Raw genomic sequence first — 20,810 nt, 5'->3', positions numbered from 1 at the left:
GAACAGAGTTCTTTGACTGCTTCCAAGCGCTGAACCGGACCGTGAACTAGAGAGGTCCCCGAGGTGCTATCGGCCACACTGTACATAGAGAAACACTTCGTCTGCCATTAAGTTATTGAAAACCGTTAGGTAATTCATTGTTGTATAATGTTAGTAACTAAAAATTGCACGTTGTTTTGCGAAAGGCTTACCTCGTTGCAAGAGGGAATCGAACGTACTGATCGACAGACACACATTTACGACGTTATATTCTTATTCGATTAAATAATTGCAACGTACTATTATTCGTACACGACTCTGCTCCACCTTCTTAATTTGTTTCCTTTCGTTACGCGATGTTCCTCTGTACGAATAGTTTGCCTGTTTCGCACGGAAATCCGAGCACGATGTCGTTTAATGAACACCTGCTGCGATGCGATGGACGTTCGTAACCTGATCGATCGTTGATATCCATCTTCGAGACGATTAAGACGTTCTGAAGCGTCAAGCGTGGATGAATTAGTCGCGCGTACCTGAAATTCCATATGTCCATCAATTTCCTACCACTTTCGAAACCCGCCAATTTCCAAGTACTGGACGTTTCTACTTCTTTAATCATATTCTGAGTGAAACGAATGCGTATACGTGTCTATGATTCACCAAGTTCAACTTACAAAGCAATGTACGCGTGAAATATAATCGACGACCATGTCAAACGGAACTGCTTCTGGTTGAATCCATCCATTGAATTGATCCATGTATTTAGCAGCGCACAGATGAATAGAAATGTGAATTAATTGATGTTTCTTACGTGCGTGTAACGATTTGTTATGCAACTACTTACTTTTTCTTTTCTTCAATTCCAATTGAAACAAGCAGAGATGACATCCGAAATAATGGACGCGCGTCTGTTTTCTTCAATTACAAGCGACACGTACTGTTTGCATGCCACGTGCAATTTCGAGCATCGTGAAACAGACTGAAATCGAGAGACTATTAACTTTCGTTTTTACGATTCTACGAGAACAAACAGAATTGAATTCTCTACTTACTTGGTTTTTTGATTGTACACTTCGTTTTCTTTATTTCTCGCGTAAGCTGTATCGAAACTGATCAATTGCGACCCGCACAGTGTAATCCAATCGACCAAAGTTACGTCACAAAGCACTGGACAAATTTGTCGTAGCTGTTAAAAGCGAAGCGAATGCGAATCCGCGTGCGTCTCATCTTTTCTACATTTGTGTATAAACGTTTCTGCGTCGCGTGCGCATTTAGCGGAAAGGAACATTATTTATTTCGACTAGGCGAATCGTTTGAGAAAGCTCGCGAGGAAGGAGAACAGATGGAGAACGAAGTGGAACGAGAGAGGAGGACCAAACCTCGATTACGATTGGTTTTGTTTTGTTTTTTTTTTCAGAAGACTGACTTAATCGTTACTTAAGAATATATTACTTTCCGCAAATGCTTTCCGTCTTCTGAATGCGAGCCAGTGCGAGTTCGAGAAACGTCAAACGATTTGTCGAATTGGATCGCGAAGCATCTGAGATCGTCGTCACCTTCGTGGATCGATCGCGAGTCACGCGTGAACTGTTGTACATTTCATTCTTCGAGATAATTGTTTGATCATTTTTTTTTATGCATCCTCGAATCGACTCGAACGAACGAGCGACGTTCAGCGATTGAACGAACTTCCACGCGCGATGGAACGATCGTTTTGCGACTCGTTTCTCGTAATACGCACTGTTAGACGCGAGTTACGCCGAACGATATTCTCGTTTTAACCCTTGAATGCATGATTCATCTACAAACAACTAAGTCACGTCTCGAAATTGCCGACTGACGCGCCGAAAAGGACCGTAGATCGATAATTTAATCGTTATTTTAATAAATTCTCATGTTATTAGATAGCTACGAATAATTATTAGAGAAATTACTTTTCTTTCGAGCAGCACAATCTCACGCTTTCCAACACCGCATTGGGAAACAATAGGTCGCCACACGACTATACACTGTGCATTTAAGGGTTAAGATCCTATAGACAGCTCGATCTAGCGATCGTTTGAGAGAAGAAGCGAATGCAGATCCCACGAAACGAACCACTCAAGAGTCAAAGTGACCAACCTTGCAAATATCGATTGTTTGTTTTCTATAAAATTAAATACCGCTGGTAAACTCTGGTACTGAGCTCGAAATACCCGTACAGAGCGTGCTCGACAAGTTCAGCTTCTGAGTGGTTCAACAATTCTGATAGTAGCAACTAAAAGTTGCGAAAGGATCGCGCAGAGTTTTTCTCTCAGCGATGATTTCAGATCGACGCGTGTCCTCCCCCGTGCACCGTCAAGAAAGTTCTTGTAAATACACAGCCGAGTTTAAAACACCAGGAGAAATCAGCTCCCCGTTGAGAGCGTTGTTCTGTAATCGAAATAAAACGATCATGGAATGTAGAACCGTCGTTCACCAGCTGTTTTCTTTCTCCGCAAGCAATCAATTCCCTTCGACGGTTAAACGATCCTTTCAGATTTCCGTGGTTTCCCGCATTGGCAGACCGAGAAGCTGTAAAAAAAGGTACGTGTTACTCTCATATTCTCTTACTTCCTCCAGTATTTATTCTTAAACGTCGTTTCTTGACGATTCAATTCGATGTAACGTCTTAACGGAATTTCGAACGATACTTTGAAAAACTATTGAAACACGTCAACCAATTTTGAGAATTAGTGAAGAACAGCATTCTTCTGCACTTCAATGTAGTAGTACGATAGTTGGTACTTACAGATTATCTTTGATCAATCGAGAAGCGTCTAACCAAAGATTACAGTTAAATTTCTTGTAAAGATCTTGTAAATAACATGAAAATTGCTGAACTCTAAAGAAGAAGAGTGTTTGATCTGGCTGAATCTACGTACAATAGCCAGACGAAGCATGTAGCGTGAATATTCTTGCTTGGTCGAACACCATACCTAGCTGAATCTACTTACACTCAACCTGATCATCGTGCATCGCGATTTGCGTCTTCTCAGCCACAATCTCGCAGTCTGCAACAATTAAAAAACTTAAATATCAAGAAGAAAGAACAGAGAATACGAAAATATGCTTCTCGCCACTCGTCTCGACTGTTGAAAACATTAATTCGTACATTTGAGACGAGGAAGAGCGAAACTCGAGGGTAAACTCGAGCGCGATTGTGCAACGAACGAAAGTAGCCTCGGAGAAAAGAAATCTCCTCCGTCTAACGGTGAGAATATGAAACGCGATTAAAAGTTGCGCCCGTGGACGGGATAAGGTGGGCAGCAGAACAAGATCAAGTTGTTAGGAGGGAGAGAAAAAAGCTGTCGCAAAATGGCTGTCGAAAGCGTGCTCGCGGCTGCTAGAGTAGGTGGAACTGGGAACGAAGGTGGGGCCATGCGGTTTGCAGGTGCGCTTTCGCAAAAGGATCGCGTATGGATCGACTCTTTTCACCGCGGAGAAGGATAGCCGATCCAGGGAGGAGAGACAGACCTAAAAGAGAGAGACACAGAATGAGACGGACAGAACAAGACGGAGACGGTGGAATAAAACAAAATGCCGCGATTCTGGATAGGAAAAAAAGTTGAATGAAAGCTAGAGATATAGCTCGATACGAGTTTCAACTAGACAGAGAAAGAGAGAGAGAGAGAGAGCAGGCATACGTGCGTGCGCGCGCGTCTGTGCGTCTGTACGGGTAAAACAGAGAGGAAATGGGAAAGAGTTGGAAAAAAAAGGGGCAAGAGAGGAGGGAAGGTTGTAAAAGGTCCGGGAAAGCGAGGAGCATGAGTAAGAGGTGGGATTGTAGGTGGAGGCGGAACTGAACGCTCCGCCTATGCTTTCCGTCCTCTACCTGCCACCGGTTGACCTCCTCTACTTACGCGCGAATTCACGTACCCACTACCTTCCACAGTTCACCACCTCCAGCCACTCGCGATTTCCTCGGTGCCCACCGCTTTGTACGTGGCTGACCTCGTTCAAACTCCTCTTATATCTGCCAGGCTGTTATCGTTCAACCTTATCCCGTGTCTTTTTGCCAACTCCTGGACCCTGGCTCAATCGATATTCGGTACATGCACGTCTTTATCTGGGGAGCAGCGGAGGTCAAAAATCGCCTCGTTTCGATCAGTTAAGTTACTTAACCTCGAACGATTGGAATTCGAGCGATACGATCGATCTGGGCGCGATTTAGACGGTCTTACGATACGAGGAACGCTAAAGTAGAGATTAATTTTAAGTTCTTCGATGTTCATGTCTGTTGAACATTTTTGGTAATAATTTGAAACGTGTTACGTTTTAAGAAATGCTTTGCAAATGGTAACGATGTATATAACGATAAGTAAAGAATGAGTGAATTACCTTATCGATGCGTTTAGTTGCCATCTTCTAGGGATGATGAGCCATAGATAAAGTGGATGGCTTGATGTGTATATGATGAATTAGAATCGACGCAGTCTTTTAGTTATGGTAGACGCTTAAACATTGGATGTTTTTAAGTATACATAGAAATGTAGGTTTTATTTGTGTTATAATAGAAATGTTGGTTTATTTAGTTACATTAGAATCGACAATTGCTCGCTATTGCGAGTACAGCGTTGACGAATACGCTTACCAATGACTTCTCTCGTGCAGCATCAGTTTTAGAAAATTACAAGCGTTTTTATCTCTCGCTGAATTTATTTACTGCTCTTGCGGACGATTCTCTTCATCTGAATCAGCGCCTAAAGAAGAAAAAATAAATACGTTACAAAAATGAATTTTACTATCAGCGATCTACTGCGTACTCTTTATAACATTCCTTTTATCCATAAAATAAGTAATTATACATTTTGAACGCTTTCAGACCTGTAGAAACGTGTCTAACAAAATCCAGTCAAATTTCGCGTTCAAATGAAAAGACAGTCAATTTCTACCAATCTCCTATACAAAATACTGAACTAAAGACCCAATCAACCATCGTGACCAAGTTCCAAGCGCTACTAACAAACTAAATTTCATCCAGCGCTGTTTTCATAGGAATTATCATATATCTTCTACAACAAATTCGTTTCTCGCAACGACCATTATAATTAAACCCTACAAACGCAACATAAACTCGCAAACTCGCCAGACAGGGTAAAAACGAGGATCATCCCTTCCAGCGAACTGATGGATCGAAATGGAAGAGGCTCGAGTGGAGAGATACGGAATACGCGAACCTAGAGGCAGAAAGATGGAGGAATGGCGAAAGGGTGACGAGAAACGAACGCGATGGAAGGAGCCGCGTTGGCGTCTCGCGGACGTCTGACGGTCGAGAGCGGGCGAGCAAAGCGTAAGGGTGGCGGGTCGGCTCGCGTCGGAGGCGTCGGCGTGACCACGAGGAAGGGCGTGTTTCTGGGAGGAAAAGCAAAACCGGGTGGCCGCCGTACGACGGCGCAAGTCAAGCACCTGTTTTCGACGCCTGCGAACTCGAGCGTAAGGGACCTATGGAACCAGTTGCGACCGCCTACCATCCTATCGAAACGAACAGGATCCACAGCCCTGAGGACCTCTTCCACCTATCCACCTATCCACCTAACCGTTTACCCACCTACGACCTCCGATTACTTCGCCGCCGCCGATCGGATCAGGCCAGCCAGAGGGGAGAAAGACATTCTCACGGCTTTTTCCTTGGCTCCCTCTCTCCTCTTCTCTCTCTCTCTCTCTCTCTTTCTCTCTCTATTTCCATCTGTGACTTCGAGGATAGACAGCTTGGATAATACCGTTTCTTTTTCATCCGCGTGCACTGTGCACACACTCGTACTCTGAACTGGTCCGCACGGTTTTAATGAACCTTTATTGGCTGGTATAAATTGTCATCGGTAAACAGTGGTTTTTGATACGTTCTGGTAGGTTACGAAACGTGTCTGGATGAAGATCGTGAAAGAGAAATGCGAGGGTCGTTGGTCGTGTAACACTTTATTGGCTGGTATAGATTGTAAGTGGTAAACAGCGGTTTTTGATACGTTCTGGTAGGTTACGAAACGTGTCTGGATGAAGATCGTGAAAGAGAAATGCGAGGGTCGTTGGTCGTGTAACACTTTATTGGCTGGTATAGATTGTAAGTGGTAAACAGCGGTTTTTGATACGTTCTGGTAGGTTACGAAACGTGTCTGGATGAAGATCGTGAAAGAGAAATGCGAGGGTCGTTGGTCGTGTAAGACTTGGAGGGTAATGTTTCACCCCTTTTCGTTGGTATCTATTACTGTTTCTAAAAATTGAGGTAGTAAAGTGGAAATGTATTACGATCTTTAATGTTGTTTAATATTCATGGAGTTTCTGATTTCGAATCTCTAGGTTTGTTTAATTTTTATCGTAGCCAAGGGTTTATTGCCTTGAACTAATTAGATACCAAAGTAGTTGAGAAAATATAGCTTCCTTAAACTGTAATATTCTTGTGGGGTTTATGTGTTCTCTGTTATAAAAAGAAATGTTTTTTTTTGTAATGTTGGTAATAAAATAAATATTAAATACAATATCACTCGAAGCTGATATTTAAGATCTATTTAACTTCAAGTAGCAAGGATATAGAACGAACGATCAAAGAACGAAAAAAACTTATTACTAATATTATTTTTCATATCAGAGGAATAGGGATCAGAGGAATCCCTATTTAGGATGCTGCATGATGTTTCAAGGCTCTAGAATTTCGATATTAACTGTTCGTTGACCAACGAGGCTTCAGGATCTAAAATGTAGTTCTACTGTTAATAATGTTAAATGAACAAATTATTATTTTAACTTAAACAACTTAACTTGAACTTAAACAAAGTTAAACTTAGCTATATTGTACATTCAACAAAATTCTCTGTCATGCAACTGCCACGATTATATTTCTTCGACTGCACAAGCTCCTTCGTACTCTTCACTCCTCTGGAAGAAATAGTTAAATAATGTTAAAAAAAAAAAACGTAGTACGTATTGTAAGAATCAGACAAATACAAGCGTGGTTTTACAACTTGTTCAACTCGTACAATTAGAGGCACCTGCATCGTTATCCGTGGTTAACAGGTGGGGTACACTTAACGATGACAAGTTATGTATGGTGTACTTCCTGTTGTGAACGTAAAACTTAACAAGAATCAGCCGACCATTCATGTTCGTTTCGCGCGCACCGTAGACTTCGACAATGTATTTTGTATGATTCTCGATGTTAAAACCTAAAAAATGTTTTTACTTCTCTTACTATCGTGAAACAATTGCTAGTTTCTATCACGAAACAGTCGATGCAACTATTAAATTGGATAGCGTTTACAAACTTTCTCTAAGAATTATTTATAATATTGTTTAAAAAAAACTTACCTTTCTTAAGGTGAATTTCGTTGAAAGTAGAACGCTGTAGATTTCTGCACGTAGACCTAATTAAGAGATGACACTGTACATTTGGAAAGCAATTTGAAGGATTATTTAATAAACATATCATTTTATTTCCGGTTTTTATATAATTTATAACAATTGATACTTTTATAGCCTGCATTTTTGTTCGATACAATTACATTAAAATAGTGAAACGCACTAGAGAGATTGAAACGAGTATCTCGAACTAAAATGTAAGGCACAATCGGTGTTCTTCTTTTTCATTTTCATTTTCAAATAATTGACTCTTATTCACCGTCTTGGTATAACGTGTCCCGTGTCATTTTCGCTGTCGTTTATCACTCATTCCATTCGATGAATAATACCAACATTATTTAAAGGCGAAAACGGAGCTACATACGTACACACTATATATTGTAGCAATAATTAATCATGTCAAACACTTTTCTCCTATTTTTAACTAATTGAGCTAGTTTTATAGTTGTTTCGCGAATAACGACTGATGAGGGTGACACAAGTTCTATTCAGAAAGGACTCGCAGTTATTTGGCACGTTCGATTAATATTTTGATACTTCACTCGCTCGATAATTGTTCGACCCCTTCAATAATGCTGTAAAATTGATCAAATCGATCGAAGAAACTAGTTTCGCGCTACTCCACCAATTTCGACCTTAAATACGTTTGAAGTTCTGCTCTGTGACGAAACTTTACTCGTACTACAACCAAGTACCTGAAACGTTCAAATCTTTCTACATCTATTACAAAGCATTCAAACGATTAAGAATTATATCAATGCACACTATCGCTTAAAAGTATCCAGACACTTAAACTTTGCTCGTGAACGTTCAATTTCGCGTACGTTGCACTTTGCCAATTGCATATTTCTGGCGACGGATGGACGATTAAAACAATTTTAAAACTGAACATGTCAACGCGGCGTCAACACCCGTCAAAAGAGTAAAAAAGATTCGTGGTGACGACACTTCGCGGTCGTCGAGATCGGCCCTGTACACTTGTTAATGTTGTAAAATTCTGAACAAAGATGGAAGTGCTAGAGAAATTTATATTCGGAGGAAATATATTAACTATTCGAAGTTAATATACTTGGTAAAAGTTTTCACTTGTTAAACTTCATGAAAAATGATTTTCCAGGCATAGGAAGACGAACTAACGTTAACATTTGAAGATCCTTATATATCGGGGGCTTTACTATGCCTATAGTACGCGTTACTATTCTACTCCTTAAAGTAGATAAGTACTTTAACGGGTAATCATCGAAATTCTATGATATGGAACAATCAATATAGGAGAGTCTGGCCACGGTACAAAGCAGAAATTGTCGCAAAGTTTCGTTGGAATCTTTCTTTCAGTTTTGTTCTTCTCTTTCGAAACACTCTTATTTATACATCAACTTTGTATGGTGACCCAGGAATATGATCGTCGCCCCATTTAACGATAACAATGTATTCTCCTCTCTCGCGAACCAAGTAGCTCACATTGTAATTATTGCGGCCTGTATGCTTCACAAACACTTCGTCACATGGTCCTTTAGGTCCGTAAACACCAACATATAGAATATTGTTACCTACGAACAGAAGAGAGACGATAAGAATTTTCAACTAATCGATGAACAGAATAAATTACAGAGATTATATCGATCACTCAATTAACTGATACATTACCAGCGTCACTAGCGTTTACAGTAAACTGATTTTGTTTGCCCATGTATGCTTTTTTCAGTCCCATTCCTTTGCTCGTAACCTTGCTGGCATCTGATTTGAAAAGAGGTAAAACTGGCCCGGTCTGTTTCGATTTCGACATCTTCTGAACGGTTTCAACCACGATTGAACTCGTTTCCTGCGCGCCCCTCTCCGCTAGATCCGCACCTACGAATTTAACATGCGAACATTATTAATTTCCCATATCTTATAAATAAATAAAAACTTGTTAACGTTTGTTTGGAACGATAATGAGCAACGATATCACTGACACACTCTTAACGCTCTACAGTATTAGTGACGATGTATTAGAAATGATAGATCAGATCTATAAATATTAATTAAACGAGTAACAGAAATGTTCAAGGGTATTAAACACGTCGTGATTAAGCAGACTATTAAATCGCTCAGTTGTCTATTCATAGAATAGTATGTCCATGAAAATATAATAATAGAATAGACAATATAAGAAGTATTTAGAAGGAAAATTACCAGTAAATTAATTCAAAGTTGCAGCAATCCTTTCTACGTGATTTGCGTCTCAATAAAACACTTACGGAAATCTCGAATAAATTCATATAAAAAACTACTAATATTAAAAAAAATAATTGATATTATCTAAAAACTAAGAAACATATACAGCGATGTCCTTAAATCGATAAAACGCTTTCGTTCTTCTCTCAATCGTCACGCAATTCTGAATTCACGTTTAATTGTTTCAATTTATCCACATCACGAGGACAGGTAATTAGAGATACCAACCAGTACAAGGAACCTTGAATGGTGAACCGACGATGTGGTATCCGTTGTATTTGATGCTTATGTAATAATCGCCAGGTACCAACGGCGTGTATCTGACTTTGTAGCCTTCTTCGATTTCCGTGCAATCCATCGCAACTTTGCTAGGGCCGTCCACGGTTACGCTCAACGCGCCACTTCCGGCGTTACAGGTGTCGATGATGAAGTCTGTCTTTTGCCCGGTCTTAATCTCCTTCAGCCCGTTACCGTAAGCGTGCAACGCGGCTGGATCGGCGTCCACTTTGCCGACCTTCACCCGATACGGGCTACCCGGTATGTGAACACCGTTGAACTTCAGATGGATGTTGTGGATACCATTCTCACGCGCCATGAATCGCACGGAGTAAGTGTCAGAGTCGATGTTCTGAATGAAACAATCGTCTTCAATTCCGCTAGGCGACACGCACTGCAAAATAAAGATGAAATTTATTTGTTTTAATTTATGTTATCATGTAAACAAGTTGTGAACGATGGAAATAAAGAAGTGATAGTATTGTCATTTGCCAATGATTGGAATGAAATAATATTTCAATTATATCTATTACTTTTTCTTCGAAGTTTCTTTTCCTCTGCAATTTACAGCAAGTTTCGAATATTTTAAATTATAATGCAGAAGAAATATGAAATTCGTTTGTTTTAATTAATGTTATCATGTAGATACATTTTGAACGATGGAAATAAAGAAGTGATAGTATTGTCATTTGCCAATGATTGGAATGAAATAATATTTCAATTATATCTATTACTTTTTGTTCAAAGTTTCTTTTCCTCTGTCATTTTTACAGCAAGTTTCGAATATTTTAAATTATTAGATCGATGCAAAAGGAATGTCTGTTTTCATACGGTTGATCTTTATCATTGAAACTTGAATAAATTTTCTAATAAAATAATATATCAATTATATCTATTACTTTTTGTTCAATGTTTTTTTTCTCCTGTAATTTACAGTGACACGTTTTGAATATTTTAAATTATTAGGTCGATGTAAAAGGAATGTCAGTTTTCATATGGCTAAACTTTATCATTGAAACTTAAATAAATTTTTTAATAAATATTGTCAATACATACATCATCTTAAACCTTAGAATCCTCTCTTTATTTTGATTAAAAATATTATTATATATATATTAGCATTATTTATTTTAAAATTGATTTAAGTTTCAATGATAAAGTTCAACCATATAAGAACTGATATTCCTTTTGCATCGACTTAATACAATTAATGCAGTTGATTGCAATGTTTGAAACAAACAAAATATGCGATCTGAAAATGCTCGAAAAGGACAAGTTTGTCTCTTCGAGTGAAACAATGGTTTGGAGTTTCGATAGTTCCTCGCGTCTGTTAAAATTCTAACAATCATTTGCAAAGAATTTTCTAATCGAAACAATCGAGGTAAAACGTGTTCGCTTATATGAATGGAAGGCGCAGGGAAAACGGTTTGGTCTACGTGCTCGCGTCGCAAACCTACGCAACATGATGCGGCATCGTCGTTTCACAAGAGGAAGTTATTTAGAGCGCGTGGTTTTCGCAAGGATTTTGTTATTAAAATGATGCAGGTTTCTAAGAAAAACGAAGGTCTCCCAAAGCACCAGCTAAAGAACTTTCAAACGTTCGTCGACATTTTTACGTTGCGTACTTCTATCGACAGAAATTTCCTAAAAATCAACATCACTTAAATAAACAATAACAGAGACATTTATCGCACGTAAAAGCGATTAAAATATCGTTTACGAGTAGTCACAAAAAATATATGAAACACCTAACGTACAGTCTGCGTTACAACATTCAACAAAGAAAACAAATGCGAATTTAAGTCCCACTTTCTTACTTGGATTTGTAGAAAATATTTGGTAATTTGCGTGAAGACATGGAATCTACAATAAATTGTGAACGTATAGAAGTTGAGAGAATGATTATTACCTTCGCGTCGAGCTCACCCTTGGCACCATTTTTGCGAACAAGGAAAGTGGCTGGTTTGTCGGGTTGCACGCCTGATTCCGGAAATTGCGCCACTTCGAGCTTATGAGCGTCGCCCATCGCTGGTGATATGTAAACCTTGTGCGGGGAATCGGGGATATGTTGGTCGTTGAACTTAATTCCAACCCTGTACTCGCCTGAAAATATCAAACGACAAATTAATCCTTCCAGTTAGTACCATCGATTAGTATATTTCTCAAACAGATACGCCAGTTTAATTAAAATCCAACTGTATATGCTCAATGCTCGACCACGTTTGGCCATTTTCATTCTTCGTACGAGAAACATAATGAAAAACATCGTCATTCCATTATGCGATGACGAAGACTGACCATCGTTCTCGCAGCTATCCTGATCATTCCCTGAAAGGACTATATGCGTGGTGGCAGTAAAGGTGCCCATTGTTTCTGTATTCGAAAGTCGACGCTGGTCTATGGAGAATTAAGAACGAACGTTTGATCGTATACGTTCACTAAAATGGGATAAGATTATTTACTGAAGTCGAAAGCAAGATTAAACGTGCTTGCTTGATGAAGGGGTTATTTAAATGAAGTTGGGAGAGAGAAAGAGTGAAACGAGGAGGTAGAGACGACGAGAAAGAGAAGAGAACGAGAGAGGAAGATGAGATCGAGAAAGAAACGGTACGAAAAACAAGTAGAATCGAAGGAGTGGAGAAAAATGAGGGAAGAAAATGATTGAGAGAGGAAGGGAAGCAAAGTAAACGCGAAGAAGGATAAAACGAGGAAGGTGGAGAACTGTGCGCAGCTAAATCGCGAACCACTATTTTCCTCGGCCTGATTCTAACTTCTGATCTCGATACGTCCACGCTTTCTCTCTTTTGGTACACCTCGTCTCTCTCGCTCCTCCTTCTGTCTCCTCCCATTATTTGATGCACACCGCCCAAATATAACGACCACGCTAATTCACGTCCAGCAACGCTAGCCACCAAAATATGAATCCACCTTAGACGCAAATATAGACGAAGATATTTCTGGACCAGCCGAGAACAGCCGATGAAAACCTGGGGTGGGAGCCACGTTGTTCGTCGTTCCCTGAGAACGTGCTCCGTCCTTCATCGGTGTTCATTCATTCCGTTATACGTGTCTGGGCTATCCGTCGAGCTCGAGATGGTATTAAGCGACACTTGTCCGTTGAGCCAGATAGCGATTTCGGCCTCTCAATCGAACTTTCAGTAGTTGAGAACCAAGAATCGGAAATCAGAATTCCACTGCCAGTAATAACTCGAATCTTCGCTTCAGTTGCCAAGAAACGAGGAGACGAATAAAATCAATTCTCGATTGTGAGAAATCTTGCATTTGATGCAGTAAAATACGATTACAAATTTATTCGGATCCCCTTAGTCTTCGCGAGGAGAGGTTTATCAGATTTATTACCTCCATCGAGCTTCGAATCGATTCCTCTTCTGATGCCCGTGAATCATTTCCACCTTTTCTCTGCAGAGGTTCACGAACCACGGAACGTTTTAATTAACATTGATATCTGCGCGGCTGACTCGGAACGATTAAGTATTTTAAATGGACGACATAACTTTCGATGCGACTGACCGACTAGAATATGAAATATCAACCTTGGCAACCATCCATGACTGAAATGACAGTCTAAGTGGCCCACGCGTGTTAAACTGTTTTATGAGCATTTATGTTGCAATTAATACATCATAAATTTCATTATTCATTATCTAACAATACCGGTGCACTTCTTGCGCGACGACGCTTTATTTTCGCGGTCCAATAAACAATTGTTTCATTCTGTTTAAAACACCCTATAGCGAACGCTTAACCGCTAGATAAATCGAAAAACTCACCAGGTTCGGAAACGACGTAACTGACGTAACAGCTACCATCCTTTCGATCTTTAAAGTCGATTTGTGCTTTGCTAGGTCCCTCAACGGATACGGCCAGCGTACCAGCTCCAGCCTCTCTGGTCCAGATATTAAACTCGCACGGTTCACCCTGCTCTCCTCTCTCCAATCCAGGACCGCCAGCGTGGACCCTGTGCGCTCCACCGTCCCTCAAAGGACCAACAGTGAATTGGAACGGTGATCCAGGGATGTGCATCTCCTTGTAACGAACAGAGACCGTGTGCACGCCTAACTCTTTGGGCACGAACGCGACCGCGTACAGGCCATCCTCGACTTCCTTGATCTCAGCATCCTCAGTTACACCTCCAGGAGAAGTGACAGTCGCGGTAAGGTCGAACGACGTGATCCCAGGTATCTTAAAGGTCAGCTTGCACTGACTGCCAACCTCTGTGATGGGCACTGCCTCTCTCTGCCTCTGGATCTTCTCCCTCTGACGATTGCTACCCTCTCCAGAGACCTTCACCGTAAATGGCGACCCCTCTACGTGGTGGTCAGCGAATTTCAGGTTCATTATGTAGTAACCCGGTTCAGTGGGCTTGTAAGAGATGTTCAGCGTGCCGTCTTCATTGTCCTTGCACTGGATCTCAGCTTTACTTGGACCCTCCATCGACAGCGAGAGGCCACCGAACCCGGCGTTCCTCGTGTCGATCGAGAACGTGTTCTCCACGTGCGTTTTGCCTTCCTTCAAGCCTGCCCCGGATACCTTCACCTTCTTCGCGTCGCCAACCTCGCGATCCTTCACGTCGATTTTGAACGGTGAATTCGGGATATGTTTGCCCATCTTTTTAACCGCGACTGTGTGCTCGCCAGCCTCTCGAGGTGTGAACGAAACGCACATGTTGCCGTTTGGTAGCATCTTCAGGAAGCAGGGCTCCTCGAGTCCGCTAGGCGCTGTTATAGACGCGTTCAGAGCTCTCATCTCAGAATCGGACACTTTGCCAGGTAGCTGGACCTCGCTCGACGAACCCACTGAGATGTGATTCCTTTTACGCCCCTCGCCTGGAAACGGTTACCAATAAGAGATACCAGAATCGTATAAGTCTGCTTTAAATTCTATGCGTTTCTACTTTTAGTACCTGTGATTTTAGCGACGTAAGGGCTGCCACGAATGTGTTTGTCACCAAACTTGACGGTGATCTTGTACTCTCCTGGGGCAGTTGGTAAATAGGAAACAGAAACAGTTCCATCTTTGTTGTCGTGGCAAGAGATTTCAGCTTTGCTAGGACCTTCGACGGCTAACGAGAGACCACGATCTCCCGCACCCTTCGTGGAAATGGTAAAGTTCCCAGGCTCACCGCACACACCATATATCAGACCAGGCCCGTATGCTGTCACGTAGCCACTTGCCAAAGAATCCACATGGAATTTGAACGGCGAACCTGATCGATAACAAATGCATAAATTCTTATTCCTTGTAATGAGTTTGGTATACAAAGTCAGGGCGCATAATTTCTTTGTATACAATTTTTGACAATAATTTTACAAACCTTGAACGTGTTCACCGTTGAATTTCACCGCGATCTCGTGCTGCCCTTCCTCTCTAGGGTCGTACCTAATAGACACTGTGCCATCGCGGTTGTCCTCGATCACTGGCTTATCCACATTCCCGCTCGGCATCTTCACTTCGGCTGAAACAGAATATGAAAACGGTTAGACGCGCGACAAGGTGACGAACGTGGCCAAGATGAAAATGGACGTGGGAACGTGACACCTAACGTGGAACGGATAAACTAGTGTGATTATGATTCCTGAAACACTGAAACCTTTTGTCGACTCCACGTAGTAGAGACTCTGTAAAATTAACGGCGTGAAATCGAGTCCTGGCGGTGTCTCCTCGCTCTCTGGAACGATCCTGATGTAACAAATCGGGCCGCGTTCAGCGCGATCGTACTGACTGCACGTAACGCTCTTCAATCTGTATTTGTAGAAGGTCGACAACTCCTGCCACGTGGTTTCGACCTCCTCTTCCTCCCAGACCATATCCAAAGGGCTCGATTCGCTCGACTCGCTGATACGAATAACATTACACCGGCGTTGACAAAACGACACGGACAATTCTCATCGATGAGATTCCAAGTACACTCTCACAAGCCAGGGAGACATCCTGTAAGGATGTGCTGAGAAACTTTCAGAACGCAGAGTGTCTGACAATGTACGTACGGATAGAAAAAGGAAGAGGTACGTATTATTATGCTTCGTACTACTTAAAGCTGATTTCCATTTTTATTTTTTGGAAAAGGTAACGAAAAAGTATTTCATGAATCTCTTCGTCCTTTCTATTCTGATTAAACTGTGTTCCTCACCCCTTTAAATTTGTTACTGTTGTTATTCTAATTTAATTTTCAGGATCATCCCTTTCAATTCGTGGGACTTCATGAATCTCTTCGTCCTAATTTCTATTCTGAATTAAATTGTGTTCCTCACCCCTTTAAATTTGTTACTATTGTTATCCTAATTTCATTTTCAAAATCATCCTTTTCAATTCGTGGGACTTCATGAATCTCTTCGTCCTAACTTCCATTCCAAATTAAATTGTGTTCCTCACCCCTTTAAATTTGTTACTGTTGTCATCCTAATTTAATTTTCAGAATCATCCCTTTCAATTCGTGGGATTTTTAATTCAATTTGCGATAATGTAATGTAAAAAGGTAGACTTTGAAACTAGTAAAAAATAATTTCACGCGACAGAAATTAAACGATTCGGTTAGAAATTACTTAAAAGGGTTCTTCGAAGCATCTGACTATGCGTGATCTTCTAATTTATGAGCAAATCAAATAATTAACTTTATGCTCGTATTACGAGCATGTTTACTAGATCAAAAATGTTTTACTAGATCGTGGACAGGTATCCGACATTCTAAAATTAAGCGCAACTAATATTAGGCCATCGTTAATGGGGAGCTTCTAAGGTATATATGTACATAACGCTTCGTAAAACGTAGAATTATTAAAGTCGTTAACGCGGGGTTGCATCATTCTACCACCAGAAGTGTTAATGGGGTTGAACGAGGAAAGAGGAAGCACATAATCTATCGTACACTGAATCGTTAATAATCGAAGAAACTCATAAAGAAAAATCGATACGTCCTCTTCCTTTATTTGGCAGAACTTCGCCAATTTCCTTTGTCATTCTATATTTCAATAATATGAAAAAGTGATGCGAAAGATGATAGAGTAAGACATTCGATGCTCTAATATAAGAAGAGTAAATAAAGTTGCGCTACAGAAATATCGAATTTAAGACAGTGAACCGTTCAAAAAAAAAAAAAAAAAAAAAAGAATCAAATGCAGACACTTTTCCTTGTGAAAATTTCAATCAACATTCTCAGAAGAGGAGGTTGCATACTCTTCAACACTTTCGTGACCACCGATACCTTCGAAAGAGTAATTTTTCCTTTCTAAATCTCATCTAAACTGCACGTTTATTCCAAGAATAAACAACTGAAAGCTGATCGTGAAAAAAGTTTTTCAAAGCAAAGACGCAGGCACAAGTGCACGCGTGTCGCTTGCGACCGTGTTCAATAATAAAAACATAAAAGAAATACGAAAATATCGTTCGACCAACATCGAATCCACGTCTTACCGTTTCCACGCGCAATCTCTAGCGAACGGACAAAGAAAAACCAGCGAGACGGTCGTAAAACTGCGAGAACGAGAACTCCACTGGCACGGTTTTACGCGCGAAACAATAATTTCGCGTGTCACACACGGTCCATCAAGTGGAAAGTACTAAAACAATGAAAGATACGCGTGGAACTGACTTCGCTAAAGCAATCCACGGTGCGTCATCCACGAATGCTCGAGTGGGGCACACGTACGCCCTCGGTGGTCGGGCGAAAGGGTCAAAACGTCCCGCAGCGAGCGACAAGTATCCCTCTAACGACAACGAAACATCGAAAGGTAAGGTCGATCGTAAATCGTGGCAGGAGAATGGACCGTTCGAACGAGTTACACCGGGTTAAGGAATCCGCTGGATTTCGTCTCGCCTTTGGGGGCTCGTCGAATGTACAATGGTCGTCGGTTCCAACGCGAGAGAACGCGAATCCCGATATTCTCTTCCAGCTGGATCCACAGGCGTTAATCGACTTCTCGAGGGCACATCTCTGGCGCGACTGACGATCAAACCGGGCCACGGAATCGCTAGCGAGCAAAACGATGCCAGGCCCGGGAGACCTTCTTCTTTTTTTTCCAGCACACCTACCAGTCGGGACTTTATATCACGCGGCGGTCGCCTCGTGTCTAATAAATCTTTCTATCTCTGTCACGCTACACGAGCCGCTGTGCATATACAGCTATAACTAGCCTCCTCGCCTCGTCGCATAATTATCGGCTGCTACGTTTTAATGAAGAAGCTCGCCCTCTGATCGAATTTTAAGGAGCGCCAGAGTACAGACGGGATTTGTCGTGTTTGTCTTTTTATTCTTTCTCTCTTTTTACCTTTCTGTTATGGATGAGTATTATTATTGGTTTTTTTTTGTTATCATTATCATGCGTTTCTTGTAGAAGTATATAACGCAGCGTAACGAGGTATACGTTCTATATGCGTATCCCCAGAAATACCTAATGATCTTTATGGGTGTCGTCGGAAAATACACCGGCTCGCATATTATTGGTATTGCGCGCGGCTACATAGCCTGATTCCCGTGAATATATTCGGTTGTACGGAAATAAATTGCGGTCTTCGGTAGTCTAATATTTAGAAACTTTGTACGCGCGCCTACGAGCGTTCGATTTCGCTGTTTACCCTATCTAGCCTCCTTGGAGGCTGATTGTTCGAGCGCGTTGGGGCGCGTGCGAGAGAAACAAACTGAAGTGAATAGAACCACCTGTGAAACGAGGCGAGAGGATAAATAAGCCGCGGATCGTTTCTAGAAATTTGAAATGTATCAAGGAATGCTCGCGAGAAACGTGAAGAGGCACGTGAAGCTTCGAAACGCATTTCGAGGCGTTACTGCGCCACTCGTGTCTTCGTCGAACGGCGTCACACGGCGACAAATTTGATTATATAGGATAATCATCGACGTTCGAGCGGAATTACTATTTAAATCGCGATACTCAGAAATGGTTGCGATTCGAGCCTGCGTCAGTGGAGAGTCGTTGCGATCGTTCGTCGTTGATCGACAACAGGTGTTATTCTTTACTGTTCTTAAATTTATATAGACTGAACTATCGTAGCGGAGAAACGTTGGCCACGAATCGAAAGAAACGCGCGGAAAAAATATTGTGTTTGCTACGAACAGCCAATTTTAGTTTAGACCGACGAAAGGTCCAATGCTCTTACACGATAGCGCCCGCCCACACGTATCGCGGCTGACGCTACAGAAGCTAAAAACGAATTCGGCTAGGAGACGTTGCCTCACTCTACCTATCCACCAGACTTGTGACTAACATTCTGTCGCATATCTATATTTTTTTTAACGCTTGGACAACTTTTTGGAACGAACTTATGTTACGCGCGACATAGACCAGCCTGTAAACATCTTGGAACTATTAAGTAGCTAGCTCGCGTTCGCAATACATTTCGTTTGCAATTTTTCTGGCGATCAATCTTTTGCGTCATGGTACAAGAAAGTTGTAAACGAAATATTGCGAAGTTGATGTTCGACGAGCTAAGAAATTTGTAAATTCTGAGACTTCAGTCTCTTATAGCGAAGCTGTAAGCTTGCGTGTCGCAGAAAATCGTGCAAGGGTGCAAGGATGTGTTGTTAACTCGTACAAATGTTTTCTGATATATAAAATGTTAAGATGATTCCGCTTAATTGCATTCAACGTTTAACCTTGAATCGGTGGTAAACTTTGTAAGCGACGTTGTAACATGAGAAATGTGATCGGTCTTGGCAATACGAACGTTAATAAATCCAAAGTTAATGAGACGTGGAGAATTCTGAGAATAACCCTTAGTATTTTTAGATCGAACCAACATTTCTAATCGCACGGATTTATTGCTCGTACTGCTGTTTAAGGTGCAGGAAGTACCATCGACTGCTCCGTCTAATTGCAGCTCTAGAATGTAAATAACTATTCCTCTGGTAGAATGAAAATCTGCATTACAGCTACAAGTTGTAATCAATAAATACCATCTCAACATTTGCACATCTTATACATGCTCCATGTGCCACTCTGCTCCACCCTACAACTACTCCACCCTGTATCGCCTCTAATATGCAGATTTGTCCTAGACAAAACTATATTTTGCAGCTCTCTTGTACAGTTTATCTTGAAAAATGTATCAATCACTTCTAGATGCTATGTCCTTTTTCTATTTTACTCGAACAATTTGTCCTGTTTTCGAGTACAAGTAATTCCAGGCCATTCAATAGAGAGATAGGTATGCGTACAGAAACGTCTACAATTTTACCATGAAATTCCCATGTCAAAATGACTAACCTACGGCTGTCTGTTACGTAATTACACATTATGCGCAAGGAATCCCGGAATTCTTAAGATAGAAGAGTGAGAGAGGAGAGGAATTTGGCGCGCAACGCCCTAGGCTTCCCTTCCACCGGCATAGGTGCTTCCACTTTGCGCAGGAAGTGGTCTTCGGGCAGGGGGCTCGATTCGGTTGACTCGTACGCGTTAAACGCGTGCCAAAGGTAACACGAGAAATCGGAGCCCCGCGGCTTTTGACTAATTGCGAACAACCGTGGATACGATGAATTTACGCGACGTTGCGTTATTCATGCGCGCCTGAATTTGCTTAAACTGTTGCAAAGATATTGACAGAACGGAGAACGTAACGGGCGCCCAACGGCCACAGCCGGAATTGATTGCCAGCTATTTTATACGATCACGATTAACAATTTCAACACGTTTAATCACCTCGTGCAATTCTGCATTGCTGGGCGTTGGCCGTGTACGAACGCGTTTCGTGGAACAATATATCTGTTCACTCTCTCCAGGGCAACGATCGAATTAAATTTTTACTCAAATAACGATTTCAAAGCATGCTCTTGGGATTAATCAATTCCGTTGAGATGTATCCTTTACGAGCAGTGAAAATTTTTATTCGACTGCAAGGAAGTGCACGATCAACGTGTCCTTTTTTCTCATCTGAATATATCTAACAATGTTTCCTCTTGTTTTCTAAAACCTCGAATACAACGTTTTACACCAATTTCT

General features: G+C 41.3%; 1 protein-coding gene across 4 annotated transcripts in view; it reads right to left on the bottom strand.

Moving 5' to 3' along the window:
- Window positions 1–8,502: 8,502 nt before the first annotated feature.
- LOC143430202 (filamin-A-like) overlaps window positions 8,503–20,810 on the bottom strand; it is a 41,406-nt gene continuing 29,098 nt past the window's right edge. For 3 of the 4 annotated variants that reach the window (XM_076906240.1, XM_076906242.1, XM_076906241.1), the window contains 7 exons: window positions 15,179–15,319; window positions 14,768–15,070; window positions 13,635–14,690; window positions 11,753–11,946; window positions 9,796–10,237; window positions 8,998–9,201; window positions 8,503–8,900 (listed from right to left, as the gene is read on the bottom strand). In XM_076906240.1, the coding sequence (XP_076762355.1) occupies window positions 8,716–8,900; window positions 8,998–9,201; window positions 9,796–10,237; window positions 11,753–11,946; window positions 13,635–14,690; window positions 14,768–15,070; window positions 15,179–15,319 (2,525 nt within the window). In that variant the 3' untranslated portion in view covers window positions 8,503–8,715. Of the gene's footprint in view, window positions 8,901–8,997; window positions 9,202–9,795; window positions 10,238–11,752; window positions 11,947–13,634; window positions 14,691–14,767; window positions 15,071–15,178; window positions 15,320–15,454; window positions 15,661–20,810 lie in introns of those variants that run through there. The other variant, XM_076906243.1, reaches the window with a different exon arrangement.

This window comes from Xylocopa sonorina, chromosome 13 (assembly GCF_050948175.1).
Source record: "Xylocopa sonorina isolate GNS202 chromosome 13, iyXylSono1_principal, whole genome shotgun sequence".
NCBI classification, from domain to species: domain Eukaryota; kingdom Metazoa; phylum Arthropoda; class Insecta; order Hymenoptera; family Apidae; genus Xylocopa; species Xylocopa sonorina.
The sequence above is the reverse complement of the archived record's forward strand: the minus strand, read 5'-3'. Positions and strand labels throughout refer to the sequence as shown.